We start from the raw sequence: 20,793 nt of genomic DNA on the forward strand, positions 1-20,793 counted from the left end.
TCCGAAACACTCATTGGTACGAGCCGGGGTTTGAACCCGCGACCTCCGGATTGCAAGTCGCACGCTCTTACCGTTAGGCTACCAGCGCTATCTCCTCATAAATACGAAATCTCAATTTGGTACAAAAAATATATGTAGGTATTTCTACATTGAGTTAAGAAAATACCATACGTAGGTAGGTACGTATCCAGTGGTCTTGGGTTCAAGTCCCACCCGAGACAGTGAATTTTTCCACTTTTAATTTGTTTCTAAGCTTAATAGCATCGTTCGCAGACGTGTCTGCTCGATACAAAATTAATTTAATACCATAAGTTTTCGTAACTCATTTATATGGAAATAAATAAGAACAATATGTTTCTTAAGTACCTACATAATATGGCTCGTAGTAAAGTAGGCCGTGCTCTCAAGACTTTACTATTACTTTAAAGTGCCCGCTAAAATGGAACTGTCTTTATCTCTGCGAGTTAGAAGTTCGCGGGACTTCGTTTAAGTGTTTCTGACGTCTTATTCTGTCTAGTATTTATTACTAGGTACTTAAAGAGAATATTAATATACTAAACTATACGAGAATATTTTAAAAATAATAGGGTCAAGGAGGGAACAGTGGCTTGGTAGAAAATTGCCGGGTACCTGCAGTAGCGCAAGCCATATACGCGTATACAATTTGTTTTAGCTAAATGATTAGTTTCTTCTGAATGCAAATATATTTAAATAGACGATATGATTCACTGATTTTATTTAGCGGCGTTTAGCTTTCGCATTAAATTGTATGCTAAAATAGCTAGCAACTTTGCCGGGGCTCGGAAACCGTTTTATTTTTCAAACCGTTTGCGATTACCTTTTTAAAAAACTGTTCTATTGAGATACCTACTATTTTATGCCAAATTCGATCGTCGTTCGTTATTGTGGAACGACATTAACCAGAATGATTAATTTTTAAAACTAAATTTTTCATTATGAATACGGCCACTCATCCTCTAGTATAAGTAGTGCCTTGTAAAGGAATCCCTTTAGCAGTGACTTGAAGTTTGAAGTACTGTTGAATAGAACTTGCTAGGATTAAGTGAAACTTCTGCAGACTCATTTGTCTCGGCTACTCGAGTCTCGAGTACCGTTCGAACTAGACTTGATTGTGTACAGGCTGATGTCTGTACGAAATAATGAAATGATCGAGGACTTCAAAAGCTATCGATTGATTTCCAGGGATTCGCAGGGTATTTAATTTGGTTCCATGACATTGATAACAAAAAATCAGTCATATCTGGTTAAAATGTAGTAGATTATGGTCTTATCATAATTGTGTTAGGGTACTTTCGACTTACGTTAATAATATTTGAATGGATTGAATTAAAAAAGTTATTAGAGAAAGTTTTATAAGTTCTTCACGAAAACGAAATCGATGAACTTCTCTAAAACCATTATTTTTTGCTGAAAATGCCATGGAGGGTTAAATCGGGAGCTTACCCTAAATTTAAAATCTGTTAAGGCTTTGAAATTGGTATGATACGATCGCTCATGCTGATTGATGCGCGCGATGACGTCAAAACGTTAGCCAAGTTTTAATTTGACAAAGCCTCTTGCGGATTTCATCATTTTGTTGGTATATTCGACATCCAATTTCAATTTCTAATATTATTCGAATGCGGGATTTAGACTTGTGTGTATTATAGGTTGATTAGTAACAAATAGAAATTGTGATTTAAAAAATGATGTTCAGTTTTGTTTTTTTTTTTATTTGAAATCGATAATTTGCCGCTTTCCTTTGTACCCACTTGACACTCACTCACAAACTACGAATGTGTTTCTCCATTTACAGTTTTGAATGATTCACGGTTAGTTTCGCTAGACTTATATCGACCGGGATATGAACCGTGATTACCTTTTGTATTGTTTTCGAGCTCCCGATATTTCGACGCAGTTACATGCGTCTTGTTCAGTAACAACTGATGGTAGCGGGTGGATGTCAAAAGGTAATCACGGTTCATATCCCAATTGATATAAGTCTAGAGTTTCTCCATTTATATCTTAAACAACAAATATTTTTAAACATTAACAATTTATATAATCTGAACACCCTTCCGGTAGCTCTATAGGTTTTGTCTGGTCTTCTTTTGATTAGTCCTGAAAGCAACAACCTGTATTAATTGAGAAGGTTGAGTCTAGTTCGTAATTGGATGATATAATGTTGTTAGTTTGTTGGACGTCGTTAATTGTATGACGTAGTTTGGAAAATGCCTGTTATCGTTAACGTAGGCAGGTAAAACATTGTTTGTTATTATCTGCATTAAACACTACCCTCAACTTTGTTCGCGTAGACGTCTTTGTTCTGACCCCGTTAGTAATCTCGTGCTAAATTCTAACCCCTGTTTCACGCATTTAGGAGGTAAATTCTGAGATAAAGTATGATGTGACTAACGGTGTGCCTTTCATCGAAAACCGTTAAGGCGTTTCTTTGCCTGACACTCAACACATACACACACCAAACACACATAAAGATTATAGCAACACGTTAAAAGGCTTACCGATTTTTCTTTAAGTACTTAATAGCCGAAAATAAGTATTTACTCATATTCCTGTTATTAATCTACTAACAGAAAAATGAAACAGAAAACTAATAAAATCGTAATATTTATTTAAAACGACACACATATGACAGAGCAACAACAACAGTTTTGATAAAAATGCAATTAAACAATAAATTTAAATTCTTTAATCCTTATCGCTATACTTAGTGGCCTTAATCTCCACAGTGTTGTACACAAACACGAACCAGAACAAGCCAGAGACGATGTACAAGACCTGAACCAGCGGGTTGACGGTCAACCACCGCATCATGAACACTGTGGTGACGCAGCGGATTGTCTCGAGGAGTGGGGCGCGGGGCGAGGCGTCCAGAATCATGCCGAAGACTGTTAGAGAGCCGAGGATGTAAAGGGTTAGGATGATCACTGTTGTTGATGGCATGGCCTGAAAACAAAAACAACTGTTATATTAGTAAAATGTTTTGCTATTTATTGTTTGATGTTCTAGGTATATATAGAAATTTCTGGTGTGTAGCTGCTGTTAAAAGTCGGATCGTTTTGATACTGATGGCACGTGGGCGGAGGTCAGAGGATCTTTAGGGGAGTTGGAGACAAACCAGCGTGTGCTTAGGGCGTAGATTGGACAAGTGATATGTGTACATTATAACCGTACACGGCGGGAAGAAGTTGATAACTCGAGGTATTTTATTGAAGAAATTTGAACTTAAAATAAAATTGCATAAAGTTCAAATTTCTTCACTTTATTCTCGCGATTTATCAACTTCTTCCCGCCGTGTACGATAATTATAAATTCACTATCCTAAAATAATTATAATTAATTACAGCGCCACCTATGGACTGTATAGGGAACTATGTACCTTACTGGAGGCGTATCCATATACATCGATAAGCCATCTAGGGATTTTAGGGTTCGATAAAGTGTGTAAAAGGTCAGATAGATGGCGCTGTTAACTACGCAAGTTAACGGATACTGTTTTGATATTACTTACATCTTATATCTTGGTCCAAGCAAGTTACGTTAAGAGTAATATCATTATCAAGATCAGATTCTTAGGTTTGCATACCGCTCAAGACCTTTAATATTGGATTATATAGAAGTGGAGGGAGGTAATATTTTAGGTTTGCTTGGTACCTAATATTGATTGCCCCTATATAGAATCTGTTTGAACTGTATTTAAGGTGATAGATATTAGCTATACTTATTTTTTACTTTTTATATTTGAATTAAGCAACACAACTTCAAACGGAGTGTTTTTAAAGCAGAAGTTGACTTACCATATGCATCAAGAACAACTGGTAAAATCCATACATGATGAACGCGTAGTGCATCAGAAGATAAGCGGAGCACCATTTCGGCAGGATGACGTCATACTTCACGCGAGTGTGCAGAGACGGCTAAAAAGTTATATCATTAATTAAAAGTTTTGGTATTATGAGGTGAGAATTTTAACTACATTCATAGTTAAACCCTAAACCAGGTACTGTCTAGTTTGATAGGTACCGTAAACTCAGGTAACTATAGTCATATTATACAACCATGGTCCAGTTTTTAACGTTGACACGTTGATTATTAACGAGTCCTTAAGATTTGTACTCGTTACATTAATTCTGGAGCTTGCATAAGTATACAAATGCTTTTTCTATATTAGATACTCAACATAATTCGAAAAATATTTATACATATTTTACTAGACCTTGAATTTGAACTATAGTTGTAAGTTGTGGGCTAAAGTTAAAACCTGAGTTTACGGTACTGCTGTAGAATGCAAAACACTAAAACATTTTTTTAAGCTCCGAGGATTTAAAACTGATAACTTTACACAAATACCTAAATTGCGATAGAAAATTTTCCACACAATTTAATTACTTATTTAAAATGTCATCCAGTATCGCTTTTATTTTCCAGAAAAGAACCAAAGGACTAATGGACAAATTATAAGAAAAGTAATGGAGCATCTTTGTTTGAATGAAATAAATGAAAAAATGTCCACATTGTACAATACAGCACTACAGCACAGTAGGTAATATTTGGTAAAAGGCTTTTTTATTTTTGATGGTACAGGTTATTATTTATACCCAGAATATAGTTTGTTAGATTTATGAGGGAATGGAGGTACTTGACCTTATATCAGTATGTATGTACATGGGTAATTAATGATGACATGTTTTTTTTTGTGTGTCGACGGCAAAGTTAATATAGTAGTCACTTAATGACCCTAACCGCCGTCTATAAAAGAACTTAAATTTTGGGTTTAATTACAGTAAGTTCTATTCATTTTTGAGAGAAATATTTTCTACGCTTTCACACCGCATTTAAATGACACAACATTAGTTTTTTGTAAGCTAATTAAGTAAAATTACGTTGCTAATTGTGAACCTCATTAACAGGATGACATTTAAATTAGCTCAGAGCAAGGTCCTTTAATAAAGACCCAAATGCTTTGCTTTTTGCGCTTAAAACACAAAAGAGAAACGATCATGAAAAAGACGGTGAAATGTTAACTGTGTAAATATTAAACTAATTTATTTGAATGTATTTTATAGTAAGGCAACTAAAACTTTATAATTGCAAATCAGACATAGCATCTTTATTTGATATAGTTAAAATTAGTAGAACTGCTGTTGCGATCCCCTATTTCGATAAGGTCAGTAATTAACATCGAAATAGATTAGGTATTTAAATGCACACATACCACATAGCATGCACTGACACCGCGATCAGCGCAAAAAAATGGTATCGTCTTGGGTCGTCCCATTCGTTTTTCATCAAGTTCTTAAATTAGTCCCATTCTGCTTTCGTCACTCATTCTACATTGAAAGCCACCGACGATTGTGACGAATGTAGAATGAGTGACGAAAGCAGAATAGGACTAATTTAAGAACTTGACGAAAAACGAATGGGACGACCTAAGACGATACTAAAAAAATCTGATATAGTTATGTACAATCGCCTGCGCTTGCGGTGTTCCAGTTAAGAAAAATTTGCCTTAATCCTTACTAAGTACCTGCTACCTGCAAGGCGTTCAAACGAGTACCGCTCTATGGGTGGTATTACACTGCGAGCGCAGGCGATTGTACACATACAGTCAAATAATTTAATATTGATACCATTTCGTACCTTGTCCTATGACAAGGACATGATTAGGACATGATTGTCACTATTGACAATCAATGTGAAACGCGCTAGGGACCTCATACTATTCTATCTATCTATATTAAAACACAAACGTTTGTTAAAATTATTAATAATATGCCACAGTAACAAAAAAAATCAACGTGTTTTTAAGCCTGTATTTCCCCCCCCCCCCCCCTCTTGATCGCCGACATAATATTAATAAGTAACTTGCTTACATCTTCCTCCATATCCTTGAAGCGGATGCTATGTCCCGGCTTCCAGCTGGGCCTGCTGAAGACGGCTCTGAACTTGTGGGTCCACTTCTCATATTCCTTGAACCTCTGGATTACGTACTTCGTGTAGAATGTCTGGAAAATAAAAACAGAGGGATTGGATACTTCGTGTAAAATGTCTAGAAAAAAGAAGAGGGAATGAATATGAGCAGGGCAAAAATTGTGATATATTTGTTGGTGCCGCAAACTTTCTTAACGTTGCTTATCATATCATGCCAAATAGTGATCAGTGGGCGCAGCACGGTTCCATTTTTATCGTCTATCACTATGCGCGTCCCTTTCGCACTTACATACTTGTTAGAACGTGACAGGCATGGTGACAAGGGATAAAAACGCGACCGTGCTACGCCGCCAGGACACTAAAAACGAATGCAAGAAATTCAAGAAAGTTGAAGGCATCACTATACCTATCGGTTGATGTGGATTCATCTTTCGAAAATTTCATTGACCACTTAATCAATTTCGGCTGATATTATGATAATAATGTAACCGTACGCTTATTATAAATAACAAAAAGCGTTTTGGTTTAAAAAAAAAGCTGTATATAGCTTACGTTTGGTATTATTAATCCCACTGGAAACTTATTCAAGTACAATGCAAAATGTAGTAAAATAAAATGAATAATAAATGCCAAAGCCAATTAAGCTAAATTACTTTTATAAAAGTGCTATCGCTATTTTAAGCCCTGCTTTATATACTTATATATACTTTTACGCCTTGACAATAGAGGCGTGCTCAGATATTTATGAGCGCCTTGGCCGCTCCGATATATCTGATGGCGATTGTACAAAAATTAGGATAAAAAATACGAAGACATATAAACAACAATTTAAAAAAAGCGACGAAGCAGTAATACTCTCTAGAGATGAGATCATTTTGAATCAAACTTAGTTTACGGAGTTTCAAACTTAGTTCATTGCAAAGTTCACTGCCCAGAGCAATTCAGTATTTCTCGTGGAGAGTCAATTTAATCCCAGTTTATAAATAGATTGAGATTAATTTCAGATTATTATTGTCAAACCTCTCACTGGAGAGCAAAAACTGATAACAAAGAAAATAAAATCAAGGAGGATAAGGAAGGATAAAGTTTTTTAAGAAAATTAAGAAAAGAAATGCAATCTTTCATAATGGATCTTTTATCAGTTCAGATACTTAGTAATCAATTTATGTACTTAATTAGGCATGTATTTATGTTTAAAATCTAGTCAGGCGCTAGGTTACTATCGCCAAGCGTATTTATGTATTTATCATAAACGTTCAAAGTTTATAGGACTACTCTGAAAAAACACTTATTGGCGTCCACCTCAGCAGCTCAAGGTGAAGTATTGCAAGAGAATACTGCATTAGGTCCCAAGAAACCAAGTACTTTTGAGATCAATGGGTCCAAGTTACTCCTATTAGAAGATATTTTGCTTAACTCATTTGCGCCCACTGCACTCTATTGGGTAACAGTACCTAATGCAGTTGGGTCTAAATGGCTAACCTCACCTGTAAATGCAGAGGGTTGAATGACGGCTGCTGATAGATTAGGCCGTAGACGATGCGGTCAGTCTCCTTCTCTGGCCTGAAGGTGCCGAATAGTTTGTCCCAGATGATGAGGACACCCCCGTAGTTCACGTCGATACAATACGGGTTGCTCCCTAAAAGAAAACGACGAAAAAAACATCTTTAGCAAGGGGGAAATCTATAGCATAGGTCACATGCTTAGAGCATTTAGAAACTGGAGACGCCTCGTTCATTTTCTGTACAAAACAGTCTGCCGATTTTTGCGGGGGAGGGTCACGTCAAATGTTTAGACCTGGGCTCGCCATAACATGTCGCATTCAGTGACTAAAAAAATAGTTCGACAAGAAATTGTAGAAAATTATCGAGGGCGTAATTAATTACGTAACTGTCACATTTTTGACGTAAAATGCTTAAACACGGCAACATAGTATGGATTTTATTTAGTTCCAATTTATTTATTTTGTACTTTTTTATGTCGCACATACGTACCGTAAAATTAGCTTTAAATTAGTAAGACTCGCGACAGCTTAAATTCGCCAAATGAACTAGTTCTAACCGTGATGGATCCTGTGGTGGCTAGGCGTGTTGAGGAAGTACTCCAGAGGCCCGAGGGTCTTGATGGTCTCAGTGTGGATCCAGAACATGTACAGGTAGCTGAACTGGTGGTGCATCACGAACTGGGCTGGAGGAATCAGCAGCGCCAAAGGCAGGTAGAATATCTGGTGGAAATTAAAGATTTATTCTTCATCTTCTTTCTATTTAAGAGCTGTGCTCTTGTCGGTGGAGCAATCTCCAACTCGTCCGGTCCTCTGCCAACTCCTTAACCTTCTGGTATGACACGACCTAAACCTTTTTTTATTTGGTTGAAATAATTTATTATTGGTCTTCCTCTAAAGATAAACTAGCCTCTCTGGTAAAGATTTATTATTGAGATATTATTCAAGTGCAAGAACCTTATAATTTAATTGCATTTTTGCCTCTACTCTAAGCCATTCTGTGGAGGCGCCAAATATAACCTTGATAAACCTATAAAATACACGCCCGTAACTGTCAGAGGGCTTACCGTGGAATATTAAAATCGAAATATCGTTATCTGCCTTTCTATCACTCTTGCATATTCGAGCGATATAAAGGCAGATCGAAATTTCGATTTACGTAGTTCGCTCTAGGCTCTCCGTTGTGGATACGAGGGTGTGTATTTCTTGGTACAAATTTAAATAAATTGCATACTAAACCCCGTCCTAATGTCCAAATAAATGGTGTTTAGTACTATTTACTCTTCTCGCCTCCAAACGAGGGCAATAAGTTTTAATATCCGCCATGAACCCGCTATACAAACTTAATGACCTTAGGTTCCGACATTTTACGTTGCAGAATTTAATAAACATAAATCAACTGTTTATTGAACGCCACAACTACGGTAATATTCTTTATTCAGTAATGAATATGTATTATTGTTGCGTGAACTGAAGTTCAGAAACGCGGAAAAAAGTTTTGCTATCGCGTGATAAAGTTGAAGGAAAAAAATAAGGGAAAGGAAAAGTTAGACGTTCGATATAATTTGATCACATGATCACAAAGTTAGGCCAAATTGAGGATTCGACAAACTATTACTGATTGAAGCTGAGTTGGGCATGTATTTGGGATACTACTGTGCCACTAGAGTTTGATAGCGTCACGTGACGTAAATATACATATTAAGTTTTTACAAGATTCTTAAATTATTAACTGATAAATGACTACTGGTGGGAAAAAACAACTTTAATTATCTCAACAAACACTGCCTTCCTATATTACCTTTTCAGTGTAAGGTATTTTTCAAGAATAAATATTTCTTGGATGGGATATTTATTCCTTGTACTAATATTTTTTATTTCATTTCGACTAATACACTTCAGAAAATAAAATAAGTCTAAGGAAAAATAACGAAAGCTTCAAACATGAAATAAAAAATAATTCGGAAATAGCGTATGAATACATTTTTTTTTTCAGACAAAACCTTAACACTACCTACTCTTTCCAAAATAGGACGAAATACGAAACGCTTTGTTATTGTAAAAAATTGATACAAAAACACCACTCAAACTCTTTGAAAGAAAATACGACCAAGAAGAATTACTAGGTCATATAACCAAATTACTCTGTTACAAAACGAACCTTAGCGTGTAAAATTTAAGTGTCAATTTCGAGTAGCACATGATATGCAAAAACTTGCGGTCGTTATAGTAGGAAGCTGCCTCGTTGAAATACTTTCTTGTTTCCGTTTCATTTAGTTGGAAATTGAAGGTTGTTTTTGCTTCGAATATAGGGTCATTGAGCTAGTTTTCGTCCACTTGACGGATTACCAAATAATATAATGATTACTTTTTAGTATTTGTTGTTATAGCGGCAACAGAAATACATATCATCAGTGAAAATTTCAATTATCTAGCTATCACGGTTCTTGTCTTGAGATACAGCATAGTGACAGACGAACAGACAGACAGGACAGACGGACAGTGGAGTCTTAGTAATAGGGTCCCGTTTTTACTCTTTGGGCACGGAACCCTAAAAACAATATAACTAAGTACAAATTTTCTTTAGCCAAGGAAATTTTATTGAGGTTCGAATAAAACATTCGTATTTATATAACCTGAAAACTGACAAAATAATTCTTACAAATTTCTCTTAAGTAATTACACAAATCTAATTAGTACGTAACAAGCCCGAGTGAGTTACTCCGCCTGATCCCGAGTAATCATTAATTAACTTAAGGTGGACGCTAGGCACCAACGTGGGGCACATTTAATTTCTTCAGGGTTAAGGTTACATTCGAATTGCGACCACAAAACAGCGCGACAGCTTTGTTATAAGAAATTAGCAAAATATTTTACAACGCAGTCGGCAGCAACTGTGCTGCAATGCTTCAGAAGCACTGAAGCATCAAATATCAAATAAGTTGCAGGGGGAAAATTTCGACTGCGGGGTAAAATTGTCGCCCTGCACCTTATTCAATATCCTTGATTGACAGCAACCTTTGAAAAAATATGTGAGTGACCCGTTTTATATGGCTGTGGAATGAGCTCACTGCCGAGGTTTTCCCGAGGGGCTACAGTATACGAGTAGTAACCTTTATAAATATATACACCAAGAAATGTAATCGGTGATCAGGAACCAATTTTTCTAATTCAGTCATCGATGGCGATCACATTTAACTATGGGACCAACCCGGAATCACAAAAAAAATTGTCTGTTTCATACATTTAGGCTGGTCTGATGTTGATATTTTCTATGAGAGAGTATATATTTTTTTCGCGATTTCGCGGTTTGTTTCATAGTTAAATGTGATCGCCATCATTGACTGAATTAGAAAAATTGGTTCCTGATCACCGATTAAAAATCATCGTGTATATAATAGTTATTTCTTTTACAAGGGGGCAGAGTTGTTGTTTAACCGCTCATGCTAATATTGATACCCGAGCAAGCGAAAGATTCCAAAAATGGAATCTTGAGCGTTGCGAGGGTTTCAAAGCACGAGGGTTAAACAAAATTTGCCCCCGAGTGAAACAATTTTTTTTACCACACCAACCCGAAGCAAATATTAAATGTAAAATATCAAACAAAATCAAACCAAATCAAATTCAAATGAATCTTATTAAATATTTATCATCTAAAATCATCATTTAAAAGTCAATTCTACCAGCAAACATAAGAAAACAACTCAAAATTTGCATTTGATTACTTTGCCTCACTTGAGAATAAAATGCAACTTTGCTATCAGTTTTTGAAGTGCAAAGTAAGCCTTTCCGAACTGGTGTGGTGAAAAGGTAATTATGTAGTACCTGTATCTGTCTCATGAATGTTTTCTGATAAAAAATTTCAATAGGTTTAATTTCATTTTTTTTTGCAATATCATGCAGCAATTCAGGACAGCATTATCGACGACTGCATTGCTGCAGAAAGTAAAATGAAATGTCGATGTTCTGTATATTAATTAAGTCATAGTTCTTGCAGCAAAGCGGTTTGCAGCTACTCTCTGCTGCAATCCTGTTGCAATTGGATTGCTACCTTCACGATAAATAGAGAGTAATTAACAATGTCATAAATGAAATATTATTACCGGCATGGTGTTCATTTGTTATGCCGAAAGAGCGATACAGAAAAAAGGGCTCAGAAACGCAATATAAGCTAATTTGTTTTTAATACCCAATGACTCATTAGTCATTACCCGTTTAGTTACGGTAACTTTTTATATTATTGCAGTATTAAGAATGAATACGTACTAATACCAATAAAAATGTGTACTCAAAAGAACGTTGTTAAGGTGAAAGGCGAAAGAACGTTCTTTTATGTACACATTTTTCTTTGAAACAAAACATCTAGATTTACATCTGAAAAAGTAATTTCCTGAATTTCTGTTTCAGAGTTTCAGACATGACTCATAAGACTTGTTGAGCGTTGAAAAGGCTTAAATATCGTAACGTTTTATGAAAAAACCACCTTAACATCTGCTTAAAAAAGCTTACTTTCGAATAAAATGTGGTCGATTTCTGACAGAACATTTCACAAATTTTAGGATTTTTTAAATAAAAATTCCAGAATTGCGTACAGTTAATCTACAGTTACTCGAATTCGATAACAATTTCACGCACCAATTGATCGACATCATTTTGTGCAAATGGAGTTGAGCAAAAAAATATGAACAGTATTTAGTAAATTTTTTGTTTTCAAATTTCAAACATGTTTTTGACACCCCTGGAATTGTACGCGTTCAAAGACTGCGGTAACCGCTTACCATAAGACTGCTAATTATGATAGTTTGTCAGCGTTTAAGAGCCCATCAACGTGCACACTAGCGCCACTGCTAAATAATCGTGATTATTTATATTTAACGACAGGTATTTAAAAAAGGGGGCCGCTACGTACCGTTTTTGTATTTAAGTATCTTTTGAATACATCAAACTAGTTTTTATGTTGCTGGATTCGTCAATCTACGCGTTCAATGTTAAAACGGACGTTTTTGTTTTGAGTTCATAGATCAACGAATCTAGCAACATAAAAACTAGTTTCATGTATTCAAAAGGTAGGCAAACCTTGGCTTATCGGTGATACTTGGTAATTCGGTGATAATGCATTTTTATATTACGCTGAAATCACAATTCTGAAATGTAAGCAATTAAATCGCTGCCAACCCGATTGCAAGCATCAAAACTGACAGCTGCCAACGTTTTTATAGCTCGCATTTCCTCATGGCGAGAACTGTGTAAGATTATAACGGAGTATCACCGAATTACCAATTATCACCGATAAGCCAAGGTTTGCCTTAAATACAAAATACAGTACGTAGCGGCCTCCTTTTTTAAATATCTTTCGTTAAATTTAAATAATCACGATTATTTAGCAGTGGCTTTATTGTGCACGTAGATGGGCTCTTAAAAAACATATACATAATAATATTATTAAATTACAATACCAAGGATTACTTACAAATCCGCACCAGCCCTGCAGTATGGACTGTCTAATGCCGACACCCATGTTGAAATCTTCCGACGTATGATGTACCTGATGCTGGGCCCATAACACGTGCATTTCTGAGGATCATATGTTTGGGATTTAATGTTTATGGATTTAATCAAAATATAATATTATAAAACATTTCTAAACCCGTTTAACGCTTTCGACGCCGAGTCAAACACAAACTGCGTAACCGAAGTATCAAAACTGAAATTGAACTTTATGCATATGCACGTAGGTCTATATTGCTCTGTGGTGTGTGACCGATTAATCTGTCTTTGGCGTTGGACCTGCGGTGCGGATATATCGGTCATTGGCGTCCAAAAGGTTAAGAGCCGGTACAGACGGACTGCAACTTGTATGGGAACTGCACGCCGAGGTTGCAGTTGGCATGCAGTCGGCGCTCATACAAATTGCAGTCGGGTTGCAGTCCATATTTATTGGCCCTTGTCATCCCAACAGATACTAAGAACACTAAAAGAGCAATTCTAGTTAATTAAAACAAAAAGTAATTTTATACTAAAATATCAATTAAGGAGTTTTTGGACTTATAATTTGTTTTCGTTTAGGAGACTCATAGACACTTAGTCAAAATTTCTCCAAGCGGGTGAGACACTGGCATCAAAATGCGTAAAGAAATCTACGATAAAATGAAAACTAACTGTTTTTAAAGGTTATGTAGCATAATTTCTAAAATCAAATATCCCAAGTACGAAATTCCTAAAGACAGAACATCGAAAATCAAATCATGTCTAATGTACGAAATTCCTAAAGATGCATGTCCTATGGTTAATCAACTTATTTTTTAAATGTCTAAAGTACAATACTGCTAGTGCACGAAAATACTAATGAATAAACGGTACCTTTAAAACAAAATAATAATTTTAAAAGAGGCTAGTGATATTATGTATCTCAGATATGAAATGATTGCTTCTACTTGACACCGCAGAAACGTTCAAAATACAGTCATAAAAATAACTATACCTAATAAAGTCAAGATAAAAAAGGTTGATGAATCTTGTTACATTACCTGTTGTTTGAATTTATTTTTATCTTCAATTAACGTGTCTAAAAGTATAATTCAAAAAGGTCTACCAATTACAAGTTAATTCCAGACCTTAATTACCTTGATAAAACTCCAATCAGAAAAAATTACTAGGGTCAACATTGAGTTAAAATAATTAGGGTTTCAAAGGGTTGAAAGTCTACAGATAATTAGAGTGAAAGAGGTAAATTCTGTTTTAACAATTTGATATGCTTATGTTATTTTGATATGACCTTTACCGTGAGCACTAATCAGCGTAAACCGCTAACGCTGACGAAATGCATTCAGGGTGCGTAGTAGCCAAGGTGACAATCGCCTGCACTACATCGAAACGCTTTGTGTCTATCACTCTTCCATATTAGGTACCTAGTGGGACAGTGACAGTTGCGTTTCGTTCGCTACGTAGCGTACACGATAGGCATGGTGACTATGCAGTTATGCACCTAGGCAAAGAGAATAGATAGTATAGAGGGGTCCTGTCATAGTAAATTTTGTAGTCGCAGTAAATTTACTGCCATCTATCGACACACGACTAAAACTCAAAATGAACACGTATAAAATTATCAAATATATATATATATATGGATAAATGATTTTATTATTTTTATATTATTTTGACCCATTTTCATTCACGTGTTAAAATTGTTAAATATGAAACGGTGTCGTCACGTCATCTAGCCGAGCATAGGCTAAAGGTGAGTGCGCCATCTATCCGAGAATGACTCTTTCTTGATTTCCGACGTTTTTTGCCTTAGACTTTATTCATCTTATACGAAGTTACATATGTCTTTGACCTAGGTGTCGTTCATAAGAAATTTCTTTCGCACTTATTATTGCACGTGAAATGCCTGAAAACACGACTCAAGATCATATCAAAATATGAAAACTTGAAAGCTAGTTAGTTACAGAATCAGCCTCAAGCCGTCTGAAAAGTTTTTCACTTCAACTCGTTGCGGTAACGTTATTAAATTTTAAGGGAAACTCTGAACTCTTAACTTGGATAGTTTAATTAAAAAAACCGGGCAAGTGCGAGTCGGACTCGCGCACGAAGGGTTCCGTACCATAATGCAAAAAAAAAACGAAAAAAAAGCAAAAAAAAAACGGTCACCCATCCAAGTACTGACCCCGCCCGACGTTGCTTAACTTCGGTCAAAAATCACGTTTGTTGTTTGGGAGCCCCACTTAAATCTTTATTTTATTCTGTTTTTAGTATTTGTTGTTATAGCGGCAACAGAAATACATCATCTGTGAAAATTTCAACTGCCTAGCTATCACGGTTCATGAGATACAGCCTGGTGACAGACGGACGGACGGACGGACGGACGGACAGCGGAGTCTTAGTAATAGGGTCCCGTTTTCACCCTTTGGGTACGGAACCCTAAAAAACGTAATTTTTGTGGTCTCTTGAAGTGAGTCTTGAATTAAAGTTTTCTTTAAGTAAGTACAAAATATATGACAGCCATTCCTACTTATGAGACTTTCAAATTTTGTTTTATAAACATTTCTTAAAATATAATTAATTAATGCGAATGCCTCAGAAACTGCGACAGAGCTTAATTTACTTATTAATTATTTTGGTCCACAATGTTATAAATTAGATTTGCATGTTTGACTTCAATTAGTGCTTAGAATAAACTGAATTTAGCAACATTGTCAACAAATAGCTACATAAGTCTAGCCTAAAGCCTTTATTTAATATTTTTTTCATTATTGAGTAACAATAATCCGCATTATTTACCTCCGACGTGAAGAGTCGGTGGCATTGTTTGGATGGACCGACATCTCAAACGGATGGACCGATTTCGATGCGTTTTTTACGTGAATAGCGAGTTTCCCTGCGCTGGGTTTTAAACTTTTAACTATGTTTAATAAAAAACGATCCAGTAGTTTGAAGACCGTCACGTCACTATATTCCATATTAGCAAATCGTTTTGACAGTTCTAAAAAAGAAGCTGATTAGTGATTATGATTAGACTAGTTGGAAAGAAGCCTATTATTGTCTCAAAGGTTGTCGTACTTCGTATTTTAAATTTCAATAGTTATCTTTATTGTTTTTTTCGTTTCACTCACCATGGCAAGCTCTATGCATCCAATAGTAGCAGAAATCTACGCCCAGTGCTGCCAGCAGCCACGTGGACACGTTGTCCCAAGGTAGTTCTACTAGCCTGTAGTTCGCGTATATCCACGTGTACAGGTATGCTTCGGCGCCGCGCCATATGAACCTGGGAAATAGGAAATTATGGCAAACTTAAGAAAGAGATGGCGCTTTTGTCAATTTTGTATAAAATAATCAATATTTTTGGTACAAACTGTCGAACTGGCGACATTAAAACAAATAAACATACGGGTACCTTTTATGTTAATAATTATTCATCATTCATCATCATCATCATCATCATCATCATCAGCCTACTATATCTATTTATTAATGCCTATAAGTAGATGAAACAAATAGATGTCTAGTGTGTTCACTTGGGGGCTATTCATATATAACGTCATTTCAAATTAGGGGGGGGGGGGGGGGGCACCACGCCAAATGTCGCCTTGAAAATTCGAATAGACCAAATGTATTAAGTAAGTTTATTACAAAATATTTTATTCAAATTAAATTATCTTTCCAAAACCTGCGTAGAAATACGACCTAAAAATAACCTACAAGTTCACTGAACGTCGTTTACGGCGAGGCACGTGATATATATGCGGGTCAAGCCTAATTGACAGACGACGAGCTGTAGGTAATAGTATATTGTATGAATATCCTTTACCTACTGGCGCCTCGACTCGTTACACCCCTGATACTTCTATGTAGATTATCATATTATTACCGTAAATCGGGGTGAATAGGGATGGCTGTGGTGAATAGGGTCAAAATTTAAAATGTGATTTACCTGACAATTTCTTCAAAACTGATACCATTTGTGGGTACAAATGGTATCATTCGATTGAAAATAATAGCAAATTTTGAATGACAGTGTGAGTATTTTTTAAGAAATTGTTAGTTATAGTTTGTCAAAGGACTGTCTCATTTCAATCATAGACAGAGAGAATCATACTATGTCTTACACTAGTACTAGCACCCAAAAGAAAAGGATGAGTATAGTTTTCCTGGTTCTTACTGACTGACAAATTGGTTTGACCAACTATAAATCACATTTTATGTTGTGTTCTTATTCACCACAGCCATCCCTATTCACCCCGGTAGACGGTATCGTAGATAATTCAGTGTAAATAGTAGGTATGTTGAAGAAAAATTACATACCTGCCGCCTTCTAGGAACATTCCATTGGAGAGACTCGTTATACCGTCATTAAGCCGGATACCTTTCTTTCCTTCTAGCTTTAAAATGATGTGCTCCAATATCATGAACATAAAGAAATATGGCCATGCCTGAAATTAAAAGACATAATGTGTATTAGAAAATAGTCCAGAAACAAAGGATGACTCACGCTAGACCGGGCCGGAGCTTCCGGCGCTTCGCTTCTATGGAATCACCGATCAGCCGTCATAGAAAACCTAGACCGGGCCCGGCCTGGTCTAGCGTGAGTCATCCTTAAGGGTGACATTATTTAACTGAAGCTCCGTAACGCTTATTTCATGATTAGTTCATACATTCAATTCTTTGTAACTTTGTACTTCTTACTAATTTTATGTTATTTTTAATATGTCTTTTTGCACAGTAATGAATTTGCGAGTACTTATTTTTTCTAAGTGGCCAGTCCAGGAATTTTCAGTATGCCCTAAGTAAATATTATATTAGTAGGTAGAATAAAAAAAATCCGGTCCACAGAAATCAGATTTATATGTACTATTAATTGGGTATAATTTTAAATGATACTCCAAGTACGACTAGTTGTTTATTCTTCGACAAGTTAACAGCAAAAGCGAGTGATCCCAAGTGACCGCTGCTTATATAACTTTACAGAATGAATAACTGGTTTGAATGAATGATTGAATGATGTCACTTGAAATATCAATCACACTACTAATTATTTAAAATACAAGTTTTATAAAATGAAAATAATATTTAATGTCATCTGAATTATTTAATTCGGACAACACTAACGGCAAGTGACATCATACGACATAATTACAATAAACTTAATAATAGTTTTCTTATAATTAACAGTACCTACTTAATTTATGTATGTATACCTGAATAATAATCATCACTGTACTAAAAAAGTATATTCTGATTTGATCTGGATATGATTGTTTTGTAGTATTAAAAAAAAAACAATTAACATTATTAATTACATTCTTTAAAACCGAATTTTTTAAATATTCAATTTATGTTTTCGAATAACACAATAATTTCAGTTACAAAAAACTATTGAGCAATCATAAGTTAATTGAAAATATCTCCTGTTATATCATAATAATTGTAGAACTGGCAAAGTTATTGAAATAAAATGAGTGGGGAATTATATTATACCTATAGGTAGGAACCTACTTATTGACATTCATGGAAAAAACTAGATAGGTATTTACCTACATACTTTGTTTATTGCATAATATATTATTATTCACGGGTCACATTGCAATAAAATTTATATTATTGTCGTCACATTATTATGACACTAAGAACAAATGGAATCACTATCTATGAAATTAATTTTAATTTGTGTTATTTCATGTAGACATATTACTACCCCATGCTGCCGTAACCGAGTGGCCGAGTGGTTAAGGCATCTGTCGCGTAAACGGAGGACGCTGGTTCGATTCCAGCCTTAGACACTGAAGGCCTTGGTCATTTTTTTCTTCGTATATGACATTTATTTCGGTTCACATATGGGGCATTATCTATGAAAAGGGACCTTATCGTCGATGGCGCTTACGCCGCACAGCGTCGCGCGGCATTGTATTTATATCGGAGAATCGTTAATAATGGCATAAGCGCCATCGACAATAAGGTCCCTTTTCATAACGTCACATATAATTATTTTTCACATACGCTTACCTGGACATAAAAATTAGGGACATCTTCCAAGTTTTCAAACGCTGTATCTTTCGGATTTATCACATAGAACATACGTCCCAATCCTTTTGCAAACTCCTTTGGCCCGTAATCATACACTGTCGAGTTATCGTAGTACACTTCGTCCATTTTTACAAATTATATTACTTTGAATATGAAACTACAAAATTAATATTTTTAGAACACAATATTTGTAGAAATTTCACTTAAAAAGGGTGCCTACTTCTTCAGCGCGAGAGCAAGTGATTTGATACGTAAATTCGATCAATTTATATTGAAGCAGATTTAAGAACCTTAATCGATGCGACAATTAACGTTTGTATTGAACATTAATAAAGTTATGTTACTTTTCGTTATGCAATGAGAGAACGTGAAGAAATTAAAAAAATTATATTCAAAAAATCATATAAAAGTCTAGATCTAGCCTTTTAAAATCACTTAGGTACGATGAGTTTAGGTGATTTACAATCAGTGCATAAATTATACATGTACTTAATGAAAAATTTGGTCTAAAATATAGCCATTCTTATAGTTATTCTTTTAATTTCTAACCGAGTAAAGTCATAAAACTTTATATAATTTAATTTAATTTTAGAAACTAATTGCACAACCTCTAGAACATAAACTCGTATTAAGTAAATTAATATTTAACTATTGTTGTTTAAGTTATTTTCTCGTAATAATTTCAGAACTATTAAACAAACTATCACTTTATAGCATGGCACTGTGTCTCTCATAGAAAATTGCCATTCGATACCTGCAATGCGCTAGTTTTTGTTCAATAAACATAAGCACATACTACAGGCGGTTCTATTATTCAATGAGATCCTCCTTTTCTAAATAAATTATAAGTATTATATTATATAAGCCTATACGGTGTCCCACTGCTGGGCAAAGGCCTCCCCCCTCGATTTCCATTCTCGGTTTTGATATGCGTCGTTAAGATATGCGTCCAGGTCGTCCCGCCATCTCCGTCTGGGCTTGCCAGATCCTCGCCCGTCTTGCGGAACCCGTGCCGTGGTTATTTTAAAATTATAAGTATGAGGCAAAATTTACTGGTACCGTAATATGTGCCTATTTTGCTCCTCACTGAGTAATAGTGGTTCATCAGTTTTTATAAAAAAAAAACTATAATATGACAGCATCATTTAAGTGTTAAAACATGGGATAGTACTGATGGTCTACTTTAAATTGACATACTGTAATAACATTTCTATCACAATTAAATAGATGTCCCCTGATATTTATTTTATTTATTTATTATTTAAAAACTAAGCAAAGCTTGTACTATGAGTACTAGGCGATATGGCGAGTACGACAATATACATACTTAAATAGATAAATACTTATATAATTATGTAGAAGACACCCAAGCCTCACTAACAAATTTAATATCCGCGCTCATCACAACAAATACTTCTTACTGGGATTCGAACCCAGGACCATCGGATTCATAGGCAGGGTCACTATCACTACCCACTAGGCCAGACCGGTCGTCGAAAGGTTCGTTCAAGGACAGATTGTTCAAACTAATTAAAACTGGTTCATATTACCTACTTTTTATCTAAAACTAAGTATTTATATTTAGTTAGGTACCTACTCGTTTAATGCCTAAAAATGTAATTATGTTATAAGTTTTTTCTAAAGGGTTAAGGACGTTAAGGTGCATCCACATCGCAGTTAACTCTTTATGCGCAACACGCTACCTACTGCCGTATTGCTCCACAGTTGCTCCATAAAAGCTAACTGCGGTCTGGATGCACCTTTATATTATACAGAACTGTTATAATCTTGGTCAACACCCTGTATATTGTGTGTTATGA

General features: G+C 35.4%; 1 protein-coding gene across 1 annotated transcript; it reads right to left on the bottom strand.

Moving 5' to 3' along the window:
• Nucleotides 1–2,681: 2,681 nt before the first annotated feature.
• LOC134792004 (alkylglycerol monooxygenase-like) lies at nt 2,682–19,106 on the bottom strand. The gene is made up of 9 exons (XM_063763116.1): nt 18,953–19,106; nt 17,255–17,382; nt 16,066–16,217; nt 12,924–13,027; nt 8,014–8,176; nt 7,440–7,591; nt 5,895–6,026; nt 3,819–3,938; nt 2,682–2,967 (listed from the first exon to the last, which is right to left on the bottom strand). The coding sequence occupies exons 1-9, from the start codon at nt 19,097–19,099 to the stop codon at nt 2,710–2,712; spliced, it is 1,356 nt and encodes a 451-aa protein (XP_063619186.1). The 5' UTR covers nt 19,100–19,106; the 3' UTR covers nt 2,682–2,709.
• Nucleotides 19,107–20,793: the final 1,687 nt, after the last annotated feature.

The sequence above is a fragment of the Cydia splendana genome, chromosome 7, assembly GCF_910591565.1.
Source record: "Cydia splendana chromosome 7, ilCydSple1.2, whole genome shotgun sequence".
In the NCBI taxonomy this organism is placed as follows: Eukaryota; Metazoa; Arthropoda; class Insecta; order Lepidoptera; family Tortricidae; genus Cydia; species Cydia splendana.